Source organism: Myotis lucifugus, unplaced genomic scaffold, assembly GCF_000147115.1.
Source record: "Myotis lucifugus unplaced genomic scaffold, Myoluc2.0 scaffold_285, whole genome shotgun sequence".
Classification (NCBI taxonomy): domain Eukaryota; kingdom Metazoa; phylum Chordata; class Mammalia; order Chiroptera; family Vespertilionidae; genus Myotis; species Myotis lucifugus.
The window spans coordinates 893,609-918,403 of NW_005871333.1; the positions used below are offsets into that span (position 1 = coordinate 893,609).

General features: G+C 39.6%; 1 protein-coding gene across 4 annotated transcripts in view; it reads left to right on the forward strand.

The window, feature by feature from the left end:
• The window catches only part of ZNF512 (zinc finger protein 512), a 21,572-nt gene extending 866 nt beyond the window's left edge, over positions 1 to 20,706 (forward strand). For 3 of the 4 annotated variants that reach the window (XM_006099838.3, XM_023763472.1, XM_006099842.3), the window contains 12 exons: positions 6,411 to 6,598; positions 7,646 to 7,741; positions 8,039 to 8,122; positions 8,785 to 8,909; positions 9,452 to 9,538; positions 9,963 to 10,061; positions 10,658 to 10,825; positions 14,012 to 14,200; positions 15,823 to 15,924; positions 16,784 to 16,846; positions 17,896 to 17,994; positions 19,048 to 20,706. In XM_006099838.3, coding sequence (XP_006099900.1) covers positions 6,411 to 6,598; positions 7,646 to 7,741; positions 8,039 to 8,122; positions 8,785 to 8,909; positions 9,452 to 9,538; positions 9,963 to 10,061; positions 10,658 to 10,825; positions 14,012 to 14,200; positions 15,823 to 15,924; positions 16,784 to 16,846; positions 17,896 to 17,994; positions 19,048 to 19,359 — 1,612 coding nt within the window. In that variant the 3' untranslated portion in view covers positions 19,360 to 20,706. The remainder of the gene's footprint in view (positions 1 to 6,410; positions 6,599 to 7,645; positions 7,742 to 8,038; positions 8,123 to 8,784; positions 8,910 to 9,451; positions 9,539 to 9,962; positions 10,062 to 10,657; positions 10,826 to 14,011; positions 14,201 to 15,822; positions 15,925 to 16,783; positions 16,847 to 17,895; positions 17,995 to 19,047) is intronic. The other variant, XM_023763473.1, reaches the window with a different exon arrangement.
• The last annotated feature ends 4,089 nt before the right edge of the window (positions 20,707 to 24,795 follow it).

The following is a 24,795-nucleotide window of genomic DNA, read 5'->3' on the forward strand; positions in this document are numbered from 1 at the left end:
TGAGATGTGGCTAGTGTTGAGAAACTATCTTAAGTTGCTTTTAATTGAATTATTTAAAAAATTTTTTTAAAATATATTTTATTGATTTTTCACAGAGAGGAAAGGGAGAGAGATAGAGAGAGTTAGAAACATCGATGAGAGAGAAACATCGATCAGCTGCCTCCCTGCACATCCCCCACTGGGGATGTGCCCGCAACCCAGGTACATGCCCTTGACCGGAATCGAACCCGGGACCTCTCAGTCCGCAGGCCGACGCTCTATCCACTGAGCCAAACCGGTTTCGGCTTATTTTAAATTTGAATAGCCAGCTGTAGCTAATGTCTGCCTGATGGGACAGGGCAGGTCTAAACCCAGAGAAAAACTTAGCTTGCAAAAGTACGAATTATAATAAAAATGGAAGGTGGGACTCAGTGTAGCTCTCCATTTATGTACTCATGGATATGTTGATGGACATAGGAAGGAATAATAAAAATGACTATAAGACATCCTTGTATTTTCAAACTGTTTGGCTTCCAGACTGGTGTATTTTGTATATTGAATGTGCTAAGCTTTTACATTTTAATGCAAAAAATAGTTAACTAGGTATTCATTGGAAGGGATTAATTCATTCAGATAACATTTACCAAATATCTATGTTCCAGACACCACTGACCTGTTTTCTGTCACTGTACAGTGGTTTGCATGTTCTAGAATTTTATATAAATGAAATTATACATTACGTTGTCTTTTTGCATGATTTCTTTCACTCAGAATAATGATTTTGGATGAAAGTTAGTTTCTAATACTGAATAGAATTCCATTATGGACAGACTATAATTTATTTAGCCATCTACCTTGATGAATATTTGGGTTATTTACAATTTGGGGGTATTACAGTAAAGCTGCTATGAACATTCTTGTGCAAGTCTCTGTGTGGAAAAATGTTTTCGTTTCGCTTGATAAATATCTGAGATGGTATTTATTGACTAGGATGGTATTTAGCATTTAAGATGGTTGGGTCATATGTCAGGAGTGTGTTTAACTTTACAAGACATTACTTGTTTTCCAAAACGGTGGTATTGTTTTACATTCCTGCCAGCAGTGTATGAGAGTAAGTCTTTAATTTTAGCTAATTTAGTGGGTATATAATATTGTTTCATTGTGTTTTTTTTTAATTTATTTTTCAGTTACAATTGACATACAGCATTATATTAGTTTCAAGTGTACAACATAGTGCTTAGACATATAACTTACAAAGTAATCACCCTTATAAATCTAGTACCTTTTCCTTAATTTCAAATGTGTTTTATTTCATGGAGCATAGTTATAATAGTTGTTTTAAAGTCTATGATAGTTCAAACATCTAGATTATCTTGGGGTTGTCATCTCTTTATCATCTGTTTCTTTGAGAATTTGCTCACATTTTCCTGATTGTATATTGCATAATTTTGGAATTCTCAAGATTGTGAATGCTATATATATAGACTCTGGGTCATTCCAGAATCTTCTGGGAAATGTTAATGTTTTTATTTTAGTAGGTAACCTGTTTAGGTTCAGACCATAAGTTGTTTTGCCTTTTGAGGGCATTGGTTCAATATCAGTTCCATTCTTTGAGTCTTTGCTATGATAGTTTAGGTCTGTTTTGTACATAAATAGCTCATGGGTTAGTCTGAGACTTTTTTTTGGGAGTTTCAAAACTTGTTTTTGCTCTCAAAGCTTTTGATACATTGGTTTGGGTCCATCTCACACTAGTAGCTCAGGGGTTGGTCTGAGACTTGTACATTTGTTCAAATCTTATTTCTCTTTTCTAAGCCTTTACAAAAGCTGGTTTGGGTATGCTCCAGACATACATAGCTCAGGCTAAGTTGTGATTTGTGTGGATTCATACCCAAAATTATGGGATCCTTTTTTTGCCTATCTCTTCTCTATGACTCCCCCCACCACACACACACTCTATAGGTATCCCTCTTCCTGGTTTCTCTGGCCAGAAAGGTGTAGATTCTATTGGAATTTAGACTGGCCATGTTGCTCTGCAAGTGGGGTCCACCCTTGTTGCAAAGCCACAGGTGAGGGGGGAAAACTAGGAAACACACCCTCATTTTTTGACTCTTCTCCCCAACCCACGTGATTTTACTTACTTTTCAGAGTCCAGAGTTCTTAGTTATAATTAGCAGGAATGGTGGGCTTATGCCACTATGCCAGAACCAGGACTTCTTTGTATTAAATTGATAATCTTAGAGCTCATGTGCAGAGAGCTGAAAATCATTCTGCCCTTTTTGTAACATTTGACATTATCAGTCCCTGTTATTTTTTCTTTTTTTTATTTCTTTTTTTTTTATTAAATCTTTATTGTTCAGATTACATTTGTTCCTCTTCCCCCCCCCCCATAACTCCCCTCCTCCCAGTTCCCGCCCCACCCTCCGCCCTCACTCCCCACTCACTGTCCTCATCCATAGGTGCACGATTTTTGTCCAGTCTCTTCCCGCATCTCCCATTCCCCTTTCCCCCCCAAGAATAGTCAGTCCATTCCCTTTCTATGTCCCTGATTCATTATAATCACCAGTTCATTCTGTACATCAGATTATTTATTCACTTGATTCTTAGATTCACTTGTTGATAGATGCATGTTTGTTGTTCACAATTTGTATCTTTACCTTTTTCTTCTTCCTCTTCTTAGAGGATACCGTTCAGCATTTCGTATAATACTGGTTTAGTGGTGATGAACTCCTTTAGCTTTTCCTTATCTGTGAAGCTCTTTATCTGACCTTCAATTCTGAATGATAGCTTTGCTGGATAAAGTAGTCTTGGTTGTAGGTTCTTGGTATTCATCACTTTGAATATTTCTTGCCATTCCCTTCTGGCCTGCATAGTTTCTGTTGAGAAATCAGCTGACAGTCGTATGGGTATTCCCTTGTAGGTAATTGAGTCTCTTTCTCTTGCTGCTTTTAAGATTCTCTCTTTGTCTTTTGCTCTTGGCATTTTAATTATGATGTGTCTTGGTGTGGTCCTCTTTGGATTCCTTTTGTTTGGGGTTCTCTGCGCTTCTTGGACCTATAAGTCCATTTCTTTCACCAGGTGGGGGAAGTTTTCTGTCATTATTTCTTCAAATAGGTTTTCAATATCTTGCTGTCTCTCATCTTCTGGCACCCCTATAATTCTGATGTTTGTACGCTTGAAGCTGTCCCAGAGGCTCCTTACACTATCTTCGTATTTTCGGATTCTTTTTTCATTTTGCTTTTCCAGTTGGGTGTTTTTTGCTTCTTCGCATTTCAAATCTTTGACTTGATTCTTGCGCTCCTCTGGTCTGCTATTGGGTGTCTGTATAATATTCTTTATTTCAGTCCGTGTATGCTTAATTTCTAGTTGGTTCTTTATCACAGCATCAAGGGTCTCATTAGATTTCGTGAGGCCCTCATCAAGTTTATTGGCAGCTTCTAGCACATTATTGCAAGCCCTCAAAATTGTGTTTTTTAGCTCTATATCCTCCATTTCTGTCATGTTTTTTTGTCTCCGCATTTTTTATGCTTTCTTGGTGCACCCCCTTGTGGTCTTTGTGCGCAGTCTTGTTCTAGTTAAGCCTTGATTGTTGTAGTTAATACTAGAGGGATTTGACCACCAGGCCGACTGGCTGTGAGAATCACCTGTGTCTGCCGTGGGAAAACTTCTGTCCTCTGGAGAGGTGCTAATCTAGCCTTTGCCTGAGGCGATCCGGCAAATGGCTCTGCGCAGGGCTTGGGGCGGGGGGATCAACAGGGCGGGCGGAGGGAGCAGTTATGGCTGCTCTCAGTCCCGTTCCCAGAGGCTCTGCTTCTCAGAACCCCAGCAACCGCTGCAAACCTTGGAGAGAAAGCTGCCCTCATGTTCCAACTGATGCCAGACAATCCCGCGTCTCCTGTTTGAGTCTGAGTCCCTAGAGACTCGCCCGGATCTGGAGCTCAGAGTCTGAGACTCCCTCCTGATTGAAAACGACAACTGCGCCCTCAGCCACCAGCCCGCTTTGCATGCGCACCTCCGTACCTTTGTATTTTCCACACTGCGCCTCCTCTGAGCCTCGGTATGCTGTTGTCTTTCCTTCTAGTTGAAGAGTCTCTCCTCAGCCAGCCTTCCTGTGGTTCTGGGTGATGTCCGTTCCGTCTTTTAGTTGTATTTTTGAAGTGGTTGTTTGCGGCAGCAAACTCCGGTGTTTACCTATGCCGCCATCTTGGTCTCTCTCCCTGTTATTTTTTCTTATTCCCATTTCCATCCCCTTCCTCCCAATAGACAACCATGTTAACAAGTTTGATATTTACCCTTAAATAGAGGGGTGGGCAAAAATAGGTTTACAATTGTGAGTATGCAAAATACAGAGTTTATTTTTATACTAGAGGCCCGATGCATGAAATTTTTGCAAGAGTAGGCCTTCCTTCCCCCGGCTGCCGGCACCGGCTTCCCTCTGGCACCCAGGACCTGGGCTTCCCTCTGGCCCCTTGCAGGCACCCGGGACCCAGGCTTCCCTTGCAGCCCTGGCTTTGTCCGGAAGGACGTCCGGTCTAATTAGCATATTATGCTTTTATTATTGTAGATAATTATTTAGTAGTTATTATATTTTTCCATTCAAACAATTGTGAACCTACTTTTTTTTTAGATTTTTAAATTGATATTTAGAGAGAGAGAGAGAGAGAGAGAGAGAAACATCAATGTGTGTGTGTGTGAGAGAGAGAGAGAGAGAGAAACATCAATGTGAGAGTGAATCATCCATCGGCTGCCTCCTGCACAGCTCCTACAAGGGATCAAGCCCAAAACTCAGGCATGTGCCCAACCAGAATGAAGCCCAATCAACTGAGCCACACCAGCCAGGGCTGTAAACCTACTTTTGCCCACTCCTGTATTTATGAATTCTTGCAAAATAGCTAGTAATGTTTACATGTGTATTTTTTTTTATACTTACTGAATTGACATTGTACTATAGATCTTGTTCTGTTTCTCTTTTCATTCAATAGTATGCTTTTTAGCCCTGACCAGTTTGGCTCAGTGGATAGAGCGTCGGCCTTCGGACTTAGGGGTCCCAGGTTCGATTCCGGCCAAGGGCATGTACCTTGGTTGCGGGCACATCCCCAGTGGGAAGTGTGCAGAAGGCAGCTAATCGATGTTTCTCTCTCATCGATGTTTGTAACTCTCTATCCTTCTCCCTTCCTCTCTGTAAAAAAAAAAAAATCAATAAAATATATATTTTTAAAAATAGTATGTTTTTTAGTTATGTTCATGTGTGAAATGGTTTATTACTTCTATCAATTTTACTTACATAGTTTCTTAAGAATGGTCATCTGTCTTTCTTCCAACTCCCTGCTCCTTAAACTTCTATCTTTAATTCTTACCAGCTATACCTCTAAAGTGTTATCTTGAATATGTCAGCTTATCTTTACTACAAAACCTTATAGTTCATGCCCTTATCATCTCATCCATACAACTTCCTTTATTCATTTTTTCTCCATGTATCATCTTCCATACAGCATCCAGAATGACCTTTCTAAACCATAAATCTAAAGTGGCCTTACACTTAGTAATCAGCCAAAGACCTTGTATACATATGTACCTAATCCATGGATGCAGACAGTGGGGTGATGAAGGCCTGGGGCAGGGGGTGGTGGTGGGCTGGAGGGGGTGGGGGGAAGGGGAAGGGGACATATGTAATACTTTCGACAATAAAGATGGAAAACAAATAAATAAATAAAAACATTAAAAAAAATAATAAAGTGGCCTCACACCTTGACAACTGTTGTTCTCCCATATCCTGAGCCACCTAGAAGATATTTTGTAGTTAATCATTAAGTTTGTTAATGACATACTGACTTGTCTTGGATTTGGGAATTTGGGTCCAACTGTATATCAGATTTCTTAGCCAGCTTAACTAAGACAAGATGGCACCCTTCCTTTAGCTATAGGAGCTAAGTATCATGTTGCCTAAGTAAGATAGGGTAGCTCTGACAGGGTTTAGGGAGAAGGCACATGGATCAAACTAGGGCCTACAAACTGTTCTGTTCCTTTATTCTCAGATATATTACCTAGTTACTGACCCTCTGAGAAATAAGGAGACCTGGATATACCTGGTTACAGATCCAGGGGATCTTCTGGCCACAGAATACCCTATTATTTTAGACTACTTTCTTTTCTTGGATGAATCTAGGAAGGAATGCCTTCTTAGGCTGCAGAGTATTCATTTATGTGAACAGCTTACTCTTTCGGGTTATAATGAAGTATAATACTAGTTGTATGTGTTGTGTTAGATCAACTGTTGTAATTGTTTGAAGATTATAATCTAAATTGTTTTATTATCAGACTTCTTTGTTTTTACAAAGGTAACCAAGTTGGTTATCTTCTTAATGATATAAAATAATTAATAGGAACTTTATTCCACACCCTCCTTTACGGTATATATCTTTGTGTCATATTAGTAGCAGGACCAAGTGCTCCATAAAGGATAACAGTTTCCAGTACACTATTCCTCACGATGATTCCTTCAGCGGCTCATCATCTGCCTCGTCATGTGAACCAGTAAGTGATTTTCCAGCAACCTTCCGAAAATCTACCTACTGTATGAAGATGAGAAGGATCAAGCCAGCTGCTACTCCCCATGTTGAAGGTATCATTTTCATAACTTTTTAAAAATGTTTTTATTGATTTTAGAGAGAGAGGAAGGGAGAGGGGGAGAGAGAAACATTGATGAGAGAGAAACATCAACATCAATTGGCTGCCTCCTGCCTGCCCCTTACTCGGGATTAAGCCCACAATCTGGGCATGTGCCCTGACCAGGAATCGAACCGGTGACCTCTTAGTCCATGGGTTGACGTCCAACCACTGAGCCATACTCATTCTCTGTATCTTATTCCCAAGACAGAGCATTCTCTAAAGTTATATTTTGAGGTAGCTGCTATACGTGGCCCTTCGAGTATTAAGTACCACATACGTGTTTCTTGTTAGTGATTAATTTTTTTAAGGCTATCACATACTGTTAACTTTGGGAATGGTCTCTCTGTTTTATAGAATAAAATTTGCTGATCTTACTCCTTTAGGATATATCAATCTTTCCTCTTCATGATTTGAACCTCTTTCCCCTTGTTCTAGTTTGATCCTCTGCTGAGGGTTTAGGGGCTGGTTTTTCTTGATATTCATAATCTCAAGGGTCCTTTGTAGCCCATTATTTTGAAAACTTCTGCCTCAGTGTTACCCTCAGATCAAGATGAAACAAAGTGCCCTGCCTGGAGGCTCTTATTATCCACAGGGAGCTCTTCATCCCTTGTGATAGAGAGCAATACAAAAGGAAAGGGAGGTTAATGAAGAGCTATACCAACTTCTTTAACAATGTCACGGGCATTTCTGAGGCCTGTGCTTGCTAACGCTTTTCCCCTGGAGCGGTTCTCAACCTGTGGGTCGCAAACAATGAAAATACATCCTGCATATCAGATATTTACATTACGATTCATAACAGTAGCAAAATTACAGTTATGAAGTAGCAACGAAAATAATTTTATGGTTGGGGGTCACCACAACATGAGGAACTGTATTAAAGGGTCGCGGCATTAGGAAGGTTGAGAACCACTGCTCGAGGGTCTTGTGAGTGATGTTTTGAAGGCAGGCCCAGATGTTCACTTCTAGACCCTACTTAGGTCTCGTGTGTATGATATTTCAGGGTCAGGTGGAGTATCAACCAAAGGAAAAAGGAAACCCAGGCAGGAAGAAGATGAAGATTATCGAGAATTTCCTCAGAAGAAGCATAAGCTGTATGGTAATGGAGTAACTTGGCTAGTTCTTTTTCCCTTGGGTACCTGGGCTTTACTCTTTGAGGGAGAGAGACTTTAGGGTTTGGCCCTTGAAACACTTTTGAACCCTTTGGATTTTTAGGCAAGGCATGGCTTCCATCCTGCCTTATTTTACCCTCATTTTCCTTCTGTCATGATTTAAGGAATCAGTTGGTTAAGGGACTGGGGCATAGGGTGTTGAGGAGAGGAGGGAAGAGATTTTGGTACTAGAGAAGGGTTAGCAAAGGTGATATGTTGGGCTTCAAGTTTCTGTCTTGCGTCAGGGAGGAAGCAACGGCCTAAAACTCAGCCTAATCCCAAATCCCAGGCTCGTCGTATTCGGAAGGAACCACCAGCTTATGCAGCAGGTATGCTTTCTGTTGGAAGCTTTGTGGGATCTAGTTCTCTCATTCTGATTTTTGTTGTTATTGTTGGTAAAGGAATGATGTAGAAAAGCATTTCTTTAAGAAGGCACAGGTAATAATAGCATGGGTTTGAAGGTCAGACAGACCCTTGTTCAGGTTTTGGCTCTTCATTAATTTTCTCATCTGCCTCAATTTAATTTCTGCAACCTTCAATTTCCTTGACTCTAAATAGGGATAATAAAGGCAGTCAGAACTGTGAGAATTAAATGGGATAAAAACATTTAACAAAGTCTCAGACATAGGAAGCACTCAGCAAACTGGCTGTTACATATCTCAGTATCCCATTATTAAATGCTGCTATGAAAAATGTTGCCTGTTGTCAGTTATATCTCAATAAAGCTGGAAAATAAATGTTGCCTAGTTCTTTAAGCCATTGGGATTTGGATGTTTCTTTGATGTTTTTTAATCATGGGGAATTGAGTAGAAGTTTCAGAAACTCCTCACTTGTCTGAAAAAAATTATTTCTAGAAGTTATAAACAATAGGAGACTCTTCCCCAGGAAGGGGAAAAACCATTTTGTGATACTTTTCCTAAGTGCTGGAATTGTGCTTTTTGTTTCTGGAGAGTACCACAGATTATATCATGTTCTTTTATCTTCTTTGTAGGCAGTTTAGAGGAGCAATGGTACTTAGAAATTGTGGATAAAGGCAGTGTCTCTTGTCCTACCTGCCAGGCAGTGGGGAGGAAGACCATAGAGGGCTTAAAGAAACACATGGAAAACTGCAAACAGGTTAGATATTTTGTGGCATTTCATGACTGTTATATTATGATCTTTTACCCAAAGTTGAGACATCTGGCACTGTGTTGGGTATGCTGATTACCATGGAGAAGAGGCAACATTGGGTCATAGGGAAAACATAGGCTTTGGACTGTGACAGACTTGGGTTTCAATCTTTAATCAGCCACTTACTAGTTGTATCATTTAGCTTTTTATGTGTGAGACTTGGTTTTCTCATTTATAAAATAGAAATAAAATAATTACTACTTTGGGTAGTTTATTAGAGGATAAGAAAGAAATAATACATGCTAAATTCCTACCCCATTATTTGGCAAGTATTGGCACTCAGTAAATGGTAGTTTCTGTTTTTTAAGAAATGAATTGCCTTTAATTCTTTTTCCTTGAGGATGTGACATGGAGCTTGTGGGATTTTGAGATTTATTGACTGTTGAGTTTGGGAAATAAGATACAGAGGACAGCATTTGAATAGGACTTTGTGGCATTCTTTTTCTCTGTTGAATAGTCTGGCACTGAGCAGTATTTTTTCTCTGTAGGAAATGTTTACTTGCCATCATTGTGGGAAACAACTTCGTTCACTGGCAGGGATGAAGTATCACGTCATGGCAAATCATAATAGTTTGGTAAGAGTGTCTTCTGTCCTACATGAGCCTACGTGGTGTTTGGGTGTCTTAGATGAGTATAGATAACTCAGCGGAGATGGCTAAGGCTCTGGGACTTTACAGGGGTGTGAGTAAGAAGATCCTTTCAATAGAAGACCTATGTACAATGAAACCTTTGTGGTGGATATATTGGTATTTGTGTGTTTAGGTTAGTCCCAAAGGTTCATACCCTGAGAGGTAGAGGCTTAGAACTCTAATTTCCATTACATTCACTTCCTTGTCTGTCTAGGTCTAGGAGATAGAGAAAGCCAGGAGTCAGATGACATAGGCTTCATGGGCATCAGCTTAGGTGCTAGTCTAGTCCTTGATTCTTCTACGAAATAATTTTTTTCTATATCTGTCTTTTCCATGAATTATCCGCTTGTTTGCTTCTCTTGCTTTCTAGCCCATTTTGAAGGCCGGAGATGAAATAGATGAGCCAAGTGAGAGGGAACGGCTCCGAACAGTTCTAAAGAGACTGGGAAAGCTCAGGTGCATGCGTGAGGTAAGAACCCGAGGACAGCACCTCCTTCTGCCTGGAGTCTTAGGTCCATGTCTACCTGTTACTCTCTTCCATTTCTCCTCCTCCTCCCTTGTAGACCTGGTTCGGTATCATCTTCCAGCGTAAGAGTGGCTCCCGCTTTTCCAGGTCTCCTGAACTCATTAATAGGTCTTTATTTTCTTTCTCATCTCCAAAAAATTATTTTTTTCCCTTTATACTTTGTTTGAAGGGGTTTCTTTGCCACCCTTTCTTTGGTGTGACGAAGAGATCCTAGTAACCTCACTGTGAGAAACTTTGATATTGCTGGGTATTGGATATTGGATCATAGACTAAGGAGGAAGCTCTGACACACAAGAGGTGCACAGTTCTAGTTTGTTAAATGTGGACTGAACATTGAATGTGATGCTTGGTGGTAGACAGAGCAGCCGTTGGGCCAGAGACAAGACGGGGGTGTGCCAATGGGAAATGCTGGAGAGGGTCTAGTGACATCAGAGGGTCTATTTGTGTGAGTGGTGGTTGACTGCCTGTGGCTGTGGAGAAATTTAGAGATCATGTCAAAAGATATAAGATTATAGTTTCGGTTTCTCTCCTGTGTTCAGAGTTGCTCTAGTAGCTTCACCAGCATCATGGGATATCTGTACCATGTCAGAAAATGTGGCAAAGAGGCGGCGGAGCTGGAGGAGATGATCTTGAAGTGTCACCACTGTGGGAAGCCGTATAGATCGAAGGCTGGGCTTGCGTATCACCTGAGGTCAGAGCATGGGCCTGTGAGTACTGATTACTTTCCAGACCCTGTTTGGGGATATATTCTGTGGTAGCTGTTTAGCCCTACATCTTTTCATACATTCTTGGTTCCTCGTTTGTATCCTCATTTAATTATGAATGCTTTTGTTCTCTTTTCCTTGTTCTTCCTTTGTTCTCTTATTTCTGCCTTTTGAATATTCTTAGCTTAGAGAAATCAAAGTTCATTGTACTGTCTAGGCAGAAGTAAACACATTATTATTTTTTAAAGCTTAAGGCATTCTGAATCCCTTAGCTAGAAATTTGTGGGAATCTGTCCGGCTGTTTTCTATATTCCAATTTATTTGTCTTGACTTTTTTTTCTGATTACATTTCTACATTCCCCTCACCTCATGTTTGTTTTAAGAGTTACGTTTCAAGATATAATTTACATATGGCAATTAATATTCACCCTTTTGGTGTACAGTTATAAAATTTTTTTCAACTTCATAATAGTCATGTAACCACCACCATAATCAAGATATAGAACAATTTGATAATCTCCCCCAAATTCCCTATGTCTCTTTGTAATCAGTTCTTCTCACCATTCCCAACCCCTGGCAACCACTGATCTAGTTTCTGTCTTTATAGTTTTGCCTGTTTTAGAATATCATGTAAATGGAATCATGCAGTATGCAAACTTTTGAGTCTGGCTAATTTCACTTAGCATAATGCATTTGAGATTCATTTATATGTTGGCATGTATCATTAGTTTATTCCTTTTAATTTGTATCTAGGATTCCATTATATGGATGTCTCACAATTTGTTTATCCATTTACCAGTAGAAAAATGTTTGGTTATTTCCATTTGTGGGTAATTATGAATAAAGATGCTATGAACATTTACTTAAAAGTTATTGTATGAGCTGTGGCTGGTGTGGCTCAGTGGTTTGAGTGTTGTCCCATTCACCAAGATTGCTGATTCAATTCCCCGTCAGGGCACATACTTGGGTTGTAGGCTTGGTACCCAGTGGGGGGAGTGTAGGAGGTAGCCTATAGATGTTTCTCTCTCTCCCTTTTCCCCTCCCTCTAAAATCAATAAAAACAAAAAAAAAAGTTATTGTATGACACTGTTGGTGGGAATGCAAACTGGTGCAGCCATTATGGAAAACAGTATGGAGTTTCCTCAAAAAATTAAATATGGAACTGTCATTTGACCTAGTGATCCCACTTCTAGGAATATATCCTAAGAGTTCTGAAACACCAATCAGAAAGACTGTACACACCCCTATATTCATAGCAGTGAAATTTACAATAGCTAAGATCTGGAAACAGCCTAAATGCCCATCAGTAGATGAGTGGATAAAAAAGCTATTGTACATTTACACCATGGAATACTATGCAGCAGTAAAAAAGAAGGATCTCTTACCCTTTGAGACAGCATGGAGGGACCTGGAGAGTATTATGCTAAGTGAAATAAGTCAGTCAGAGAAAGATAATATCACATGATCTTACTCATGTGGAGTCAAATGAACAAAATAAACTGATGAACAAAATAGATCCAGAGACATAGAAGCATGGAACAGAGGGGAGGCGGGGGAGGGTGAGTTTGAAGAACTTGTATGCATGTATGCATAATCCATTGGATACAGACAATAGGGTGGTGAAGGCCTGGGGGGTGGGGTGGGGTAGGACTAGAAGGGGTGAATAGGAGGAAAAAGGGGACATATGTAATAATTTCAACAATAAAGATTTTTTTAAAAGTTACTGTATGAAAATAAGTTTTAACTTTTCTTGGGTAAATACTTAGGAATGGAATTACTAGGTCATATGATAAATGTATGTTTAACTTTATAAGAAACTTCCAAATTGTTTTCCAAAGTGGCTATGCCATTTTGTCTTCTCACCAGCAAAGGATGAGAATTCCAGTTGCTTTGCATCCTCCTCAGCACTTGCAATTGTCAGTTTCATTTAAAAAATCCATTCTGAGGTATGTAGTGGTATTTTACTGTGGTTTACTTTTGCATTTCCCTGATTTAATGATGTTGATTATCTTTTCATGTACTTATTGGCAATGTCAATCTTTAGTGAAGTGTCTTCATTTGTGAAGGGTCTGTTAAAATCCTTTGTTCATTTTATTATTTGAGTTTTTGTTGTCTTACTATTAAGTTTTGATCATATTCAGAGTTTTTTACATATTCTGGACACAAGTCCTTTATCAGATGTGTTTTGCAAATATTTTCACCCATTCTGTAGCACTTTTCATATTTTATAGTGTTCTTCAAAGAGCAGATTTCTTAATTTTGATCAAATACAATTTATTTTTTTTTCTTTTATGGATAATGCTTTTGTTTTTGTATCTAAGATATTTTGCCCAACCCAATGTATAATTTTCTATTGCTGCTGTAAAAAGTATCACCACAAACTAATGGCTTAAACAATACAACTATATTCTCTCACAGTTCATTAGGCCAGGAGTCCAGGTACAGTCGGTTCAGCTGGCTCCCCCTTGTAGAGCCTCGCCAGGCTGGAATCAGTTTCATTAGGGCCATTCCTTTCTGAGGCTTGAGGGGGAAATCTGTTTCTAGGCTCCTTAAGGCTGTTTAAGAATTCCATTCCATGCAGTTGTAGGACCCCATTTCCTTGCTTGCTGTAGGCCAGGAGTTGTTCTCAGCTCTAAAGGCCACCTACATTCTCTGGCTCATGGACCCTTCATTTTCAACAACAGTATTGAGTTTATCGCATTCTTTGAATCTCTCTTGCTTCTTCTTCTGTCACATCTCTCTTACTTAAAGTCAACTGATTATGGTCTTTAATTAGATCTATAAAATACTTTCACATCAGCACCTAGATTAGTGTTTGAATAACTGATGACTGCAGCCTAGCCAAGTTGACACATCAATAAACCATCAGACCCCTAATATGATATTGTATGCTAATTGTAACTGAAAAATACATTTAACAAAATTATACTTAGGATCACCAAAAATTTATCCCTTGGTTTCTCCTAGAAGTTTTGTTGTTTTATGGTTTACACAGGGCTCTTATCCATTTTGAGATAATTTTTGTATATAATGTGAGGTAAAATGTACATTAAGATGGTGGAGCTTTATGATAGTGATTACAAGCTAATAATAGCTCTTTTGCTATTGAGAGTAGAAAGGACGGCCTTTAATCACCTCTTATGGAAGACACTTCTCAGGCTTGTGTTTTGCTATGTTTTGTTTTTGCAGGTCTTTCCAGGGTCAGGACAGCCAGAGTGCTTAAAAGAGATGAGCCTGGAGCCAAAGAGTGGGGGCAGAGTTCAGAGACGTTCTGCCAAGATAGCTGTGTACCACCTGCAGGAGCTGGCCTCTGTGGAACTGGCCAAGGAATGGCCTAAGAGGAAGGTTCTTCAGGATCTGATACCTGATGACCGGAAGGTAAGGTAGAAACTTGTATTACTTTTGAAGGAGTATGTCTGTTACTATGCTTGTTACATACAGAAGAGTAAATGCACATGAGTGAGTGTACAATAAACAATGCTTTGCTTCTTTTTTTAATTTTATTTTTTAATCCTCTGCCAGGGACATTTTTTCATTGATTTTTAGAGAGAGTGGAAGTGAGAGGGAAAGACAGAGAGAAATATTGATGTGAGAGAAACACATTGATTGGTTGCCTCCTGCACGAGCCCTGGCCAGGGCCGAGGCCGGGGAGGAGCCTGCAACCAAGGTAAGTGCCCTTGACCGGAATTGAACCCGGAACCCTTTGCAGGCTGATGCTCTATCCACTGAGCCAGAACTGGCTAGGGCATATTTTGCTTCTTTATCCTTGGAATTAAGTACATTTGATCCAGCTCTAGTGTTTCTGATCATGTAGGTCTTAGAGAAACAGTATGTTTCAGAAGCTCCTTTAAGGAGCCTCTTAATTTTGGACCATTCCCGTGGGTACCTAAATTCCCAAATTAATTTTTGCTTGGTCCTTGCCTAATGTGTTTCCACTTTGTTAGTTCATATGTAGTAGTTTATATTTAACTGAGGTAAATGCTAAACGCTTGATTAGGGTGTGTTGTCCAGTTTTTTCCATGGCAAAATTACAATTTTCCCCTTTCTAATTAGTGAATATTTTGTGGAGAGATTGAGACTACATAATTAACCTGTGTTTTATCATACTTCTACCCACTTACTGTAGCATCCATCAATGATTCATGCTTGCAGCAATTATTACTGTGGTGTTTGCTTAATGATTTTTTTTGTTTGTTTCCATCATTTCTTCTACAATTATTAAGAGACAGCTCTGGCCGAATTCGGTTTGGCTCAGTGGATAGAGCGTCGGCCTGCGGACTGAAGGGTCCCAGGTTCGATTCTGGTCAGGGGCATGTGCTTGGGTTGCGGGCACATCCCCAGTAGGAGATGTGCAGGAGGCAGCTGATCGATGTTTCTCTCTCATCGATGTTTCTAGCTCTCTATCTCTCTCCCTTACTCTCTGTAAAAAAATCAATAAAATATATTAAAAAAAAAAAAGAGACAGCTCTGTTCTTTTCTTCTAATTTGTTTTATATGAGTATAGACTCATGGGTATTTATTTTATTCAATGGCCTATGATTCAATGCTATTATTATTTATTTTGCTGCTCAAATTGCCCCAGATTTGGCCATCAAAAGCTCTTTTTAACATTCCCCTATCATTTTTAAAAAAATATATTTTTATTGATTTCAGAGAAGAAGGGAGAGGGAGAGAGAGATAGAAACCTCAATGATGAGAGAGAATCATTGATTGGCTGCCTTCTGCACACACCCCCACTGGGGATTGAGCCTGCAACTGAGATATGTACCCTTGACCAGAATCAAAACCTGGGACCCTTTGGTCTGCGGGCTGATACTCTATCCCCTGAGCCAAACTGGGTAGGGTAGTTTCAGGAACTTTAAAGGGTCTTACATATTACAATTTTTTTTTTTATATTAAAAAATACTTGTGGAACTCCACAATTACTTGAAGAGTTGGGTTGAAACTTTTGGGGTGTTTTGGAAGTTGGATTCTTCAATAAAATCTTTCTTATTTTGTAGTTAAAATACACTCGCCCTGGGCTACCTACCTTCAGCCAGGAAGTACTACATAAATGGAAGTCAGATATCAAGAAGTACCATCGTATTGAGTGTCCTAACCAGGTGGTTCTTTCTCATTCATTTATTCAGTAAATGTTTATCAGGCATCTGCTGTGACAAAGCCCCTGAACCTGAGCAACTTCACATCAATTATTTTATTGTTCACAATTCTGTAATAATTTTGTCAGGCCTGGGATAGTTTTCCTGCTGTACATGGCATCAGCTAAGATCACTCATAGGTTGCATTCAGCTGGAAACTCAGATGGGACCTGAATGTCCAAAATGGCTTCTATGCAGCTAATTGATCTGGAGCTTGGCTCTCCACATGGCCTCTCTCTCTAGCAGGTAGTTAGATTACCAGCAGAGTACATATTCTAAGAATATGAAAGTGGAAGCTGAAGATCTCTTAAGACCTAGTTGCAGAATTTGTTCAGCATCTCTCCATGGCATTCTATTGGTCAAAGGAATCACAGTGCTAACCCAGATTCAAGGAGAGGATAAACAGACTCCACTGTTTGATGGGAAGAGTGGCAGAGAATTTCCAGCCGTCTTTAATCTAACTTACCTATATATACAGTACTTTGCAGAGGAGTAGATATATAAGAAATAGAAGACATTTGCACTAAAGAAAGCAGATTTTTTTACAAAATCTGTGTAATTTTCTATGTTTAAGTATCAGAAAAAGTACCAGGGATGGGAATATGTTAAGCTTTTGTAAACAACTTGTTTACCTTTTTATCTTTTTATTTATTTATTTTTACCGTTTGTTGGTTTTCCTTCTTGCTTTTGTGGCTTGCATGTGAATTCTTTTCCTGTTTGGTTGTGGTATAAACGTAAGGTTGGTCATAGTGAACAACCAGATTGCTGAGAGAAGGATGCTCTTTTGTATAGTCCTCATGTTGTTTTTTCTTCTTTTTTTCAGGGTTGTGAGGCTGTCTACAGTAGTGTATCTGGCCTTAAAGCTCACCTGGGCTCTTGTACTTTGGTTTGTAACTTTCTGAACTATTTATCTTAACATGACTTCTGAACTAGAAGAGAATTCAGTTTAGATGAACAGCTAATCGTCCTGTTTTCTGTTGTCTTCAGAGGCTGATTTAGTTTTTTATGTCCCAAAGAATCTTGGTCTATTATTGGGTGGGATGCCAGGTTATGTTCAAAGTGCAGAAAAGGCCAACATAGCCATAAGTTATATCAATTGAAGAATTTGGAGAAAAATATATTCTGAATCCCTACCACACTGGACCTGACCTGTCTTATTGGGCCTTAAACTTTCTAGAGTCAGTTTACATGCACTTAACTGGACTAGTGAAGATCCTTAAATGCATCTGAACTATACTGGCCTCTGGAGGTGGGAGGTGGGAGGTGGGAGGTGTGACCCAGGTGCCCTACAACCCACCAGCCATGGGGATTGGTGCCACTTTCCAATCCCTTTTAGAAGTATCTCTTCACACAAAATGAACATCATGGAAACACAAAGTATCTCTTCACACAAAATGAACATCATGGAAACAAAGCTTCAGGAGGGGAGCCTAACCAGATCTGTCCAGGAATGCTGAAGAGCTGGTCGTCTTGATCTTAGTTTCCGAGTCCTTAAAACTCTGTGTTATGGATGACACTCTCCTAATCCTGGATTTCTAAGGCACTCTTTGCAGCAATGGAGTATATTGGGGAGAATTATACTTTGGTGCCTATAGTGAAGTTCAGAAGTTTGATAATTTTGGGGGAGGAACCAAGAGAACCTTGGAAGTGAAGTAAATAAGAGAAGATAGAAAGATGTGACATGTCACATAATAAAAGTAGGATTTCAGGTTGTGTTGAGGGGGTGGGTGGTTTTGGTAGAGAATTGCCTTAGGATAGATACATAGTGGTGGTAGTCTGCCCGAGCTGTTTTTCCTAAATATATTGCTGTTTTGGATTTTCTTCCTTCTTACCTTTGCTGAAGTAGAATCCCTTCTTTTCATCAATAATAGTCCCTGCATGTGGCCCAGGTATGTGTTCCTGAGTTTGTCAATAATACTCTTTTCTTTAAAACAGGGAAACTTTGTGGCTGGAAAATACAAGTGTCTTCTATGTCAGAAAGAATTTGTGTCAGAGAGTGGTGTCAAGTATCACATCAACTCTGTCCATGCTGAGGTGAGGGTCCTGCTTTCTCACAGTGTTTTTATTTTCTAATCATATTTCCTTTTCCCATACATACACCATAGGAGAGATGGATTTTGTGTCTGTTTTTGTGGGCTAGGACAGTCAGGGAAAGTAAAGTGGTCACCAGAGACATTGGAGTTCAATCCAGTTAAATCAGGCATTTGGGAACCAGGCTGAATTTACACCTTCTTATTTAACAGCAGTCTCTCTACTTCCATTTTCTAATATTCTTAAAAAAAAAAAATTTTTTTTTTTTAAATTGATTTCAGAGAGGAAGGGAGAGGGAGAGAAAGATAGAAACACCAGTGATGGGAAAGGACCATTGATCGGCTGCCTCCTGCATGCCCCACATGGGATTGAGCCTGCAACCTGGACATGTGCCCTGACCCACAAGCGAGCCATGACCTCCTGGTTCATAGGTCGCCACTCAACCACTGAGCCACATCGGCTGGGCTTCTAATACTCTAACGTCTTTGAACGACCTGTTTTTAATGCTACTTAAAATACCTCATGGAGCCCAGCTGGCTGATTGATGATTCTCTCTCATCGTTGATATTTCTATCTCTTTCTTCCTTCCTCTCTGAAATCAATAAAAACAAATTAAGAGAAAATAATAAAATAAATACTGCATAGAAACAAATATAAAGGACACTGAGACAATTGAGGAATTTTGAATATTAACTATATTAAATAATAGCAATGTGTCCATGTTAATATTTCAAAATGTGATCATTGTAGTTATGCAGAAGAACACCCTTGTTCTTAGGCAGATACATGCTGAAGTATTTAGGAATGAAGTAACATGTTGTCTGCAACTAACTTGCAAAATGGTTCAGCAAAAAGAAGGAAGGAAGGAAAAGAGAGAGAGGTGAACAATGATAAATCTAGGTGTTCATTAAATTAATAACTTTTCTGAAGATTTGTAAATTTTCAAACTAAAAAACTCTGTGTTTTGCCCTAACCATGCCTTTTTAAATTCTTCCCATACCTCTTTATGCTTTCCACTATGTTTTGACTGGATACTGTTTCTATTTTGCCTTGTAGGATTGGTTTGTTGTAAACCCAGCAACAACCAAAAGCTTTGAAAAGCTGATGAAGATAAAGCAGCGGCAGCAAGAAGAAGAAAAGCGGAGACAGCAGCACAGGAGCAGGAGGTCTCTGAGAAGGCGGCAGCAGGCTGGCATGGAGCTTCCTGAGCCAGCAGAGCTGAGTCTTAGAGCAGGGAAAGATCAGAGGAGGAATAACGAGGAACTGCTAGTGTCGACCTCCTGTAAAGAACCAGAGCAGGAACCAGTGCCAGCACAGTTCCAGAAAGTAAAGCCCCCAAAGGCTAATCATAAACGAGGAAGGAAATAGGCAGTCAGTGTGAGAGCGCTCCTCGGAGAGTGGATGGATGCTCTTGTCACGGGGACCTGTGCTGGAGGACTGAGTTATGGGGCTGAGTGAAGAGAAATGTCCTCTTTCAGTTGTTTGTGAAAAGCTACAACTTTCTCAACTCTTTTCTCCTGTATAAATTTCACTGTTTTCCCTGCTTATTCACTTTGACAACCTCCCTTCCCCAACCCTTTTTTGGTAGGTTTTCCTGCTATTCCTCATTGGAGTCTATTATTTTTCTCTTATCTTGCCCAAAGAGCTCCCTCTTAAGGCCAACCATAGGCCCCTCTTGTCCTGTACAAGACTAAGAAAACTGGTTGTTCTTTTCTTCCTGGGGTGTAGAATGTTCTTGGAAGTTCTATTGATTTAGTAGTCTCCATCGTCAAGTTTATAAAACAATTCCACATTAAATTTTTAAAACCATACTGATTAATCATTTTGTATTTGTGCTATAACATGCCTAGAAGCTAGAATAAGATTACCCTCTTTGGGAAACAAACTTTATGGAGGTTGTTCTCAATATGGTTTTAGTATTGAAAGAAAGAATGGGTTTAGGATGAAAAAGCTAGAACTTCCCTACACTAATTCTACTGGGAAGTGTTTTGTCTGCCCCAAGTAGCAGTGACTAACTAGACCCACAGGCATAAAAAAGCAGCCTTAGGACTAGTATGTACCAAACATTAAAGTGGCGGGAAAGAAGAAACTAGAAGAAGCAATAACTACTGCCTCAACTTCCCTGGCGCTTGAGGCCTCCTCATCTGTCGTCATAATCGGTGCCCTCCTGAAGTTTGTTTTGTCCTCTCGGTTCTAAGGATTGAGAAATAACCAGGTTGATTGCCCCTGATTTTTTTATAAGAATCCTAGTGTTCCTGGTAATGCCACTAAGATCAGTAGCCAAGACACTCGTTCGTTCTCTCCTGGACTTGACCTCACTTGCTAGTCTACACCCCACTAAGTCCTCATCCCTCCCTTTAGTCAACCTCTGTCTGAATTTTCTGAGAATATTGCTGTCTATCCTCTTTTATGTGTGTTCTATCGTCTTTAATCTTGAGACTTTGACACCAGATACCGATATTTATCTGGAGTTGGAAAGAAAAATTCTTTTTCTGTACCTCATGTCTAACTGATGTCTAATGGGCTGTTAGATGTTTTGAAATAAGTGAAGGACATGGTATATCCACTGTACATTGTCATTTGCAGTTGTGCTCTTAGAGCCCTTTCAGTAGATGAGGATTGTCAGGAAGAAGAAATGAAGAAGCTATATTAATTTGTGGTAAGACTTGGGAAATGTTTGGCAATGACAAAAGAAATAAATGACTCTTAGATTGATGTTTCCAGTTGTTCATTGACTCCGACCTGCTACAGTAGGTCCTCGGGTCACATCGGAGATCCGTTCCTACTGCGCGACATAACTCGATTTTCGCTGTAAGTCGGCACCCACCTACATAAGCACCTATGTCACTCACATGGAGCACAGACACAGCAGTAATGAAGTGAAACAGTAAAAAAAAAAAAAAATTTTAAAGAAAGATAACAATTCCTGACCTTTACTTGTGGTAAATAAATAATAAACAGCCGAAACCGGTTTGGCTCGGTGGATAGAGCGTCGGCCTGCGGACTGAAGGGTCCCAGGTTCGATTCTGGTCAAGGGCATGTATGTTGGTTGCGGGAACACCCCCAGTAGGGGATGTGCAAGAGGCAGCTGGTCGATGTTTCTCTCTCATCGATGTTTCTAACTCTCTATCCCTCTCTCTTCCTCTCTGTAAAAAATCAATAAAATATATTTAAAAAAATAAATAATAACAAAGCACATATGTACATACGTCGGAACATTTTTTTTTTAATAAATAAACTAGAGGCCTGTTGCAGGAAGATTCCTGCAAGAATAGGGCTTCGCTCCCATCTCTGCCGCTCCTACCCTGCCCTTCTCTGCCGCTCCTGCTGCCTAAAATGAATAATTTGAGATTAAAGTGAATTAAGTATAGGAAACTTGCCCAATCTCATGCCAGGCCCTTAGAGGCATTCTTTGTCCTTTTTTTTTTTTTTTTTTAAATATATTTTATTGATTTTTTACAGAGCAGAAGGGAGAGAGATAGTTAGAAACATCGATGGGAGAGAAACATCGATCAGCTGCCTCCTGCACATCTACTGGGGATGTGCCCGCAACCCAGGTACATGCCCTTGACCGGAATCGAACCTGGGACCTTTCAGTCCGCAGGCCGACGCTCTATCCACTGAGCCAAACCGGTTTCGGCGGCAGTCTTTGTTCTTACTTGATTTTAGAGAAAGGGGGAGAGATTGACGTGAGAGCAGAACACCAGATTCACTATCTGGGATGATAGGAATTAAAACTAAACTGAGATGAGATAGAAGTTCTCCATTCCTGAGTTAGATAATTGGGCCAGCAATGGCAGGAGGGGAATTAAGAGCAGAAGAGTAAAGAGTCTAATATCAGCCTGGGTGTATATTTTCCTAGAGTTTTTGCATCCAGAGAGACTAAGGTTCCAAATTTATCTTGGATACCATGCTTTTCAAGTGCCATCTTTCTGTACTTTCAACTCATGAATTGAAGTATTCAGTTTAAGGTACCTGCATGTTATCTAAAGTCTTCTGCATTAAAGTTGCAATTTTATTATTTGCATACATACTAGTAAGTATAAGATAGCAAAAGTAATGAGAAAAGTGATGAAGTAAAAAATATATTGGAACAATAAAATCAATGGGTAAATTATAGTCCAAGTAGGCTTTTATTTTTTAACAACAAATTTGTTTAATAAAGAAACTACATATTTAACAGAAACATTAAAGCTAGAAGTTAAAGGTACATTAAGGGAGAGACCTTTGTTTAACCAATTTAAAGGAATACATTTTACATATAAATAAGAATTCAAAATTATTTTTAAGTTTTTTTATTACTGATAATTTCTGGAGAACAAAGTTGATTATATTTTCTCATAGGGGAGCAATGTTAAAATATGAGGTTTTATTAGGATTCAGCATTCAAAAAAATCACTGATCTAACCATCATATAAGTGCAAAAAAACCCACAACAAAAAAAACCCTACCCTAAATGTCTACAGTAATTTAAAATACTATTCCCAGTTCTATTAAATAGGCCTAAATATATGGCACATAATAATTACAAACAGCATTTAATGTATTAAGTGCATATATAGTAAGAAAATATATATAGTACTATATTTAACACTAAGTAATTTTACTTATCATCTTAGGATTTAGGATGTTGCTAGAGAAATAGATGGCATGAGACTTTAAAAGTTATCCAAAAATTTAAAACTTTAGGAAAATGATAACATTTTCCTAAAACAAGCAGAGGCATTCTGCCACCTCATTAATTCTTGAGGTATTTCTTCACAATAAACATTTTCAAAAGTAAAAGCTGAGATATGTTCCCTTATTTTCTCAAGTCACTCAAAAGCTAAAATTGTTAAGGGCTGCATCAGACAATAGGTCACTCTGCAAAGTGTTGATCTTGCCCTTATTAGAGTACTTTTTCCCTCATGAAAACTATAGGAGCTACCTGGCCATTGGCACAAACTTAAAAAAAAAAACCCTTAAAAACACTGCCTTTGTGTTCTGAGTTGGCCAGAAGGAATGAGGATAAACTTAGATTGGTTGTTTACAGAGGAGAAAGCTCTGAAAAGTCAATCTGAGATGCTATCCTGAAAGGTGATTTTTCTTTTTTTAAATATATTTTATTTTTTACAGAGAGGAAGGGAGAGGAATAGAGTCAGAAACATTGATGAAAGAGAAACATCGATCAGCTGCCTCCTGCACACCCCCTACTGGGGATGTGCCCGCAACCAAGGTACATGCCCTTGACCCGGAATCAAACCTGGGACCCTTCAGTCTGCAGGCCGACGCTCTATCCACTGAGCCAAACCGGTTAGGGCTGAAGGTGATTTTTCTATAAAGAAATCTGACTCAGCTAGATGAAATAAATAATGCAACTATTTCCTTTCACTTCCTCAAGGTGGTTTTCTCAACCTTGTTTTATGTATGAGTGTCTGGCAAATGGTTTTAGGTTATCTGGAGGTTTGAGGAACATCCTTATTAACAAGAGCTAATTAAAAATCTAAGGAAAGCTGGTTCACACAAGTATCTAGTAGTATGGCTGGAAAAGAACATCTAATCCTCCACACTAACATGTCTTGATGGATATTCTACCACAGCAATGAGACCCAAAAGCCTTCCTAACCAGATTTGTGCAGCACCTAAGGAATACTTTTCTAGTCCTTAGCCAGTGATATTTAGGAATTACTGTGGATTAACCTTGATTTGGGGTCCCAGGGAAAGGGTTCTTGTGATTTTTGGAGCACCCTGTTGCAGTAGTTGCCTCCCTTAAATTAAGCTCTCCATACACCACTGTTCCTGCTGCAGCTGTTGCTTCTGACTTTTTAGCAGGCTTTGAGCACCTGCAACTCCTGGCATTGCTGAGACTTATTCCTTCTGTGACTGCTGGTTCTCTGCGGATGCCACAGTAGAACTCAGAAGTATGCCTCTCTGCTACCACCTCCAAGGCCTGGGCCTTCCTTTTAAACTTTGTTTTTCTCTTTCCCAACAGCCTTCTGTCTGGTTCACTCAGTTGTTTCTCCAGTAATGCTTTTTTCCTAAAGGAACTGGGCCTGGATTTCCTGTGCCGTTACACCTGTCTCATCGTGAGCTTTTTCTCCTCCTGTAATGTGAGTTTCTCTTCCTGTTTCTCCTTTAATAGTGATATCCCTCATTGCCAGCAACTGCTGCTTCAAAGTGGATTGAATCTTTTCCTTCTCCAAGAGCTGTTTTAAGCTCTCAAGTTTGCTCTGCATATTTGAAGTCTAACTCTTGTCTCCTTCGTTCAATCTCCCCACTTTTTAAAAAAATATATTTTATTGATTTTTTACAGAGAGGAAGGGAGAGAGATAGTTAGAAACATCTATCAGCTGCCTCCTGCACATCTCCTACTGGGGATGTGCCCACAACCCAAGTACATGCTCTTGACCGGAATCGAACCTGGGACCTTTCAGTCCGCAGGCTGACGCTCTATCCACCGAGCCAAACCGGTTTCGGCTCCCCACTTTTTTTTGGTACATAGTTGTTTCACAGCTTCTGAAGTTGCCTTCTATACTCAGTTTTGTTGGTCAGTTATTCCAGCAAGAGTTTATTTTCAGCCTGGACATGTAACTTTTCATTGATTAGCTGCCTGTTTTCCTGCATTAGCAGTTTTGCTGGATTTGATCTTCTTTTATTTGCTTGTTCAGCTTTATCATTTCCATTGTCCATTAAAAAAAATTGATTTCAGGGTGGGGGTAAGGGGAAGAGATCAACCAAAGGACTTGTATGCATGCATATAAGCCAAACCAATGGACACAGGACAACCAGGGGGGATGAGAGCATGAGTGTGTGTGTGTGGGGGGG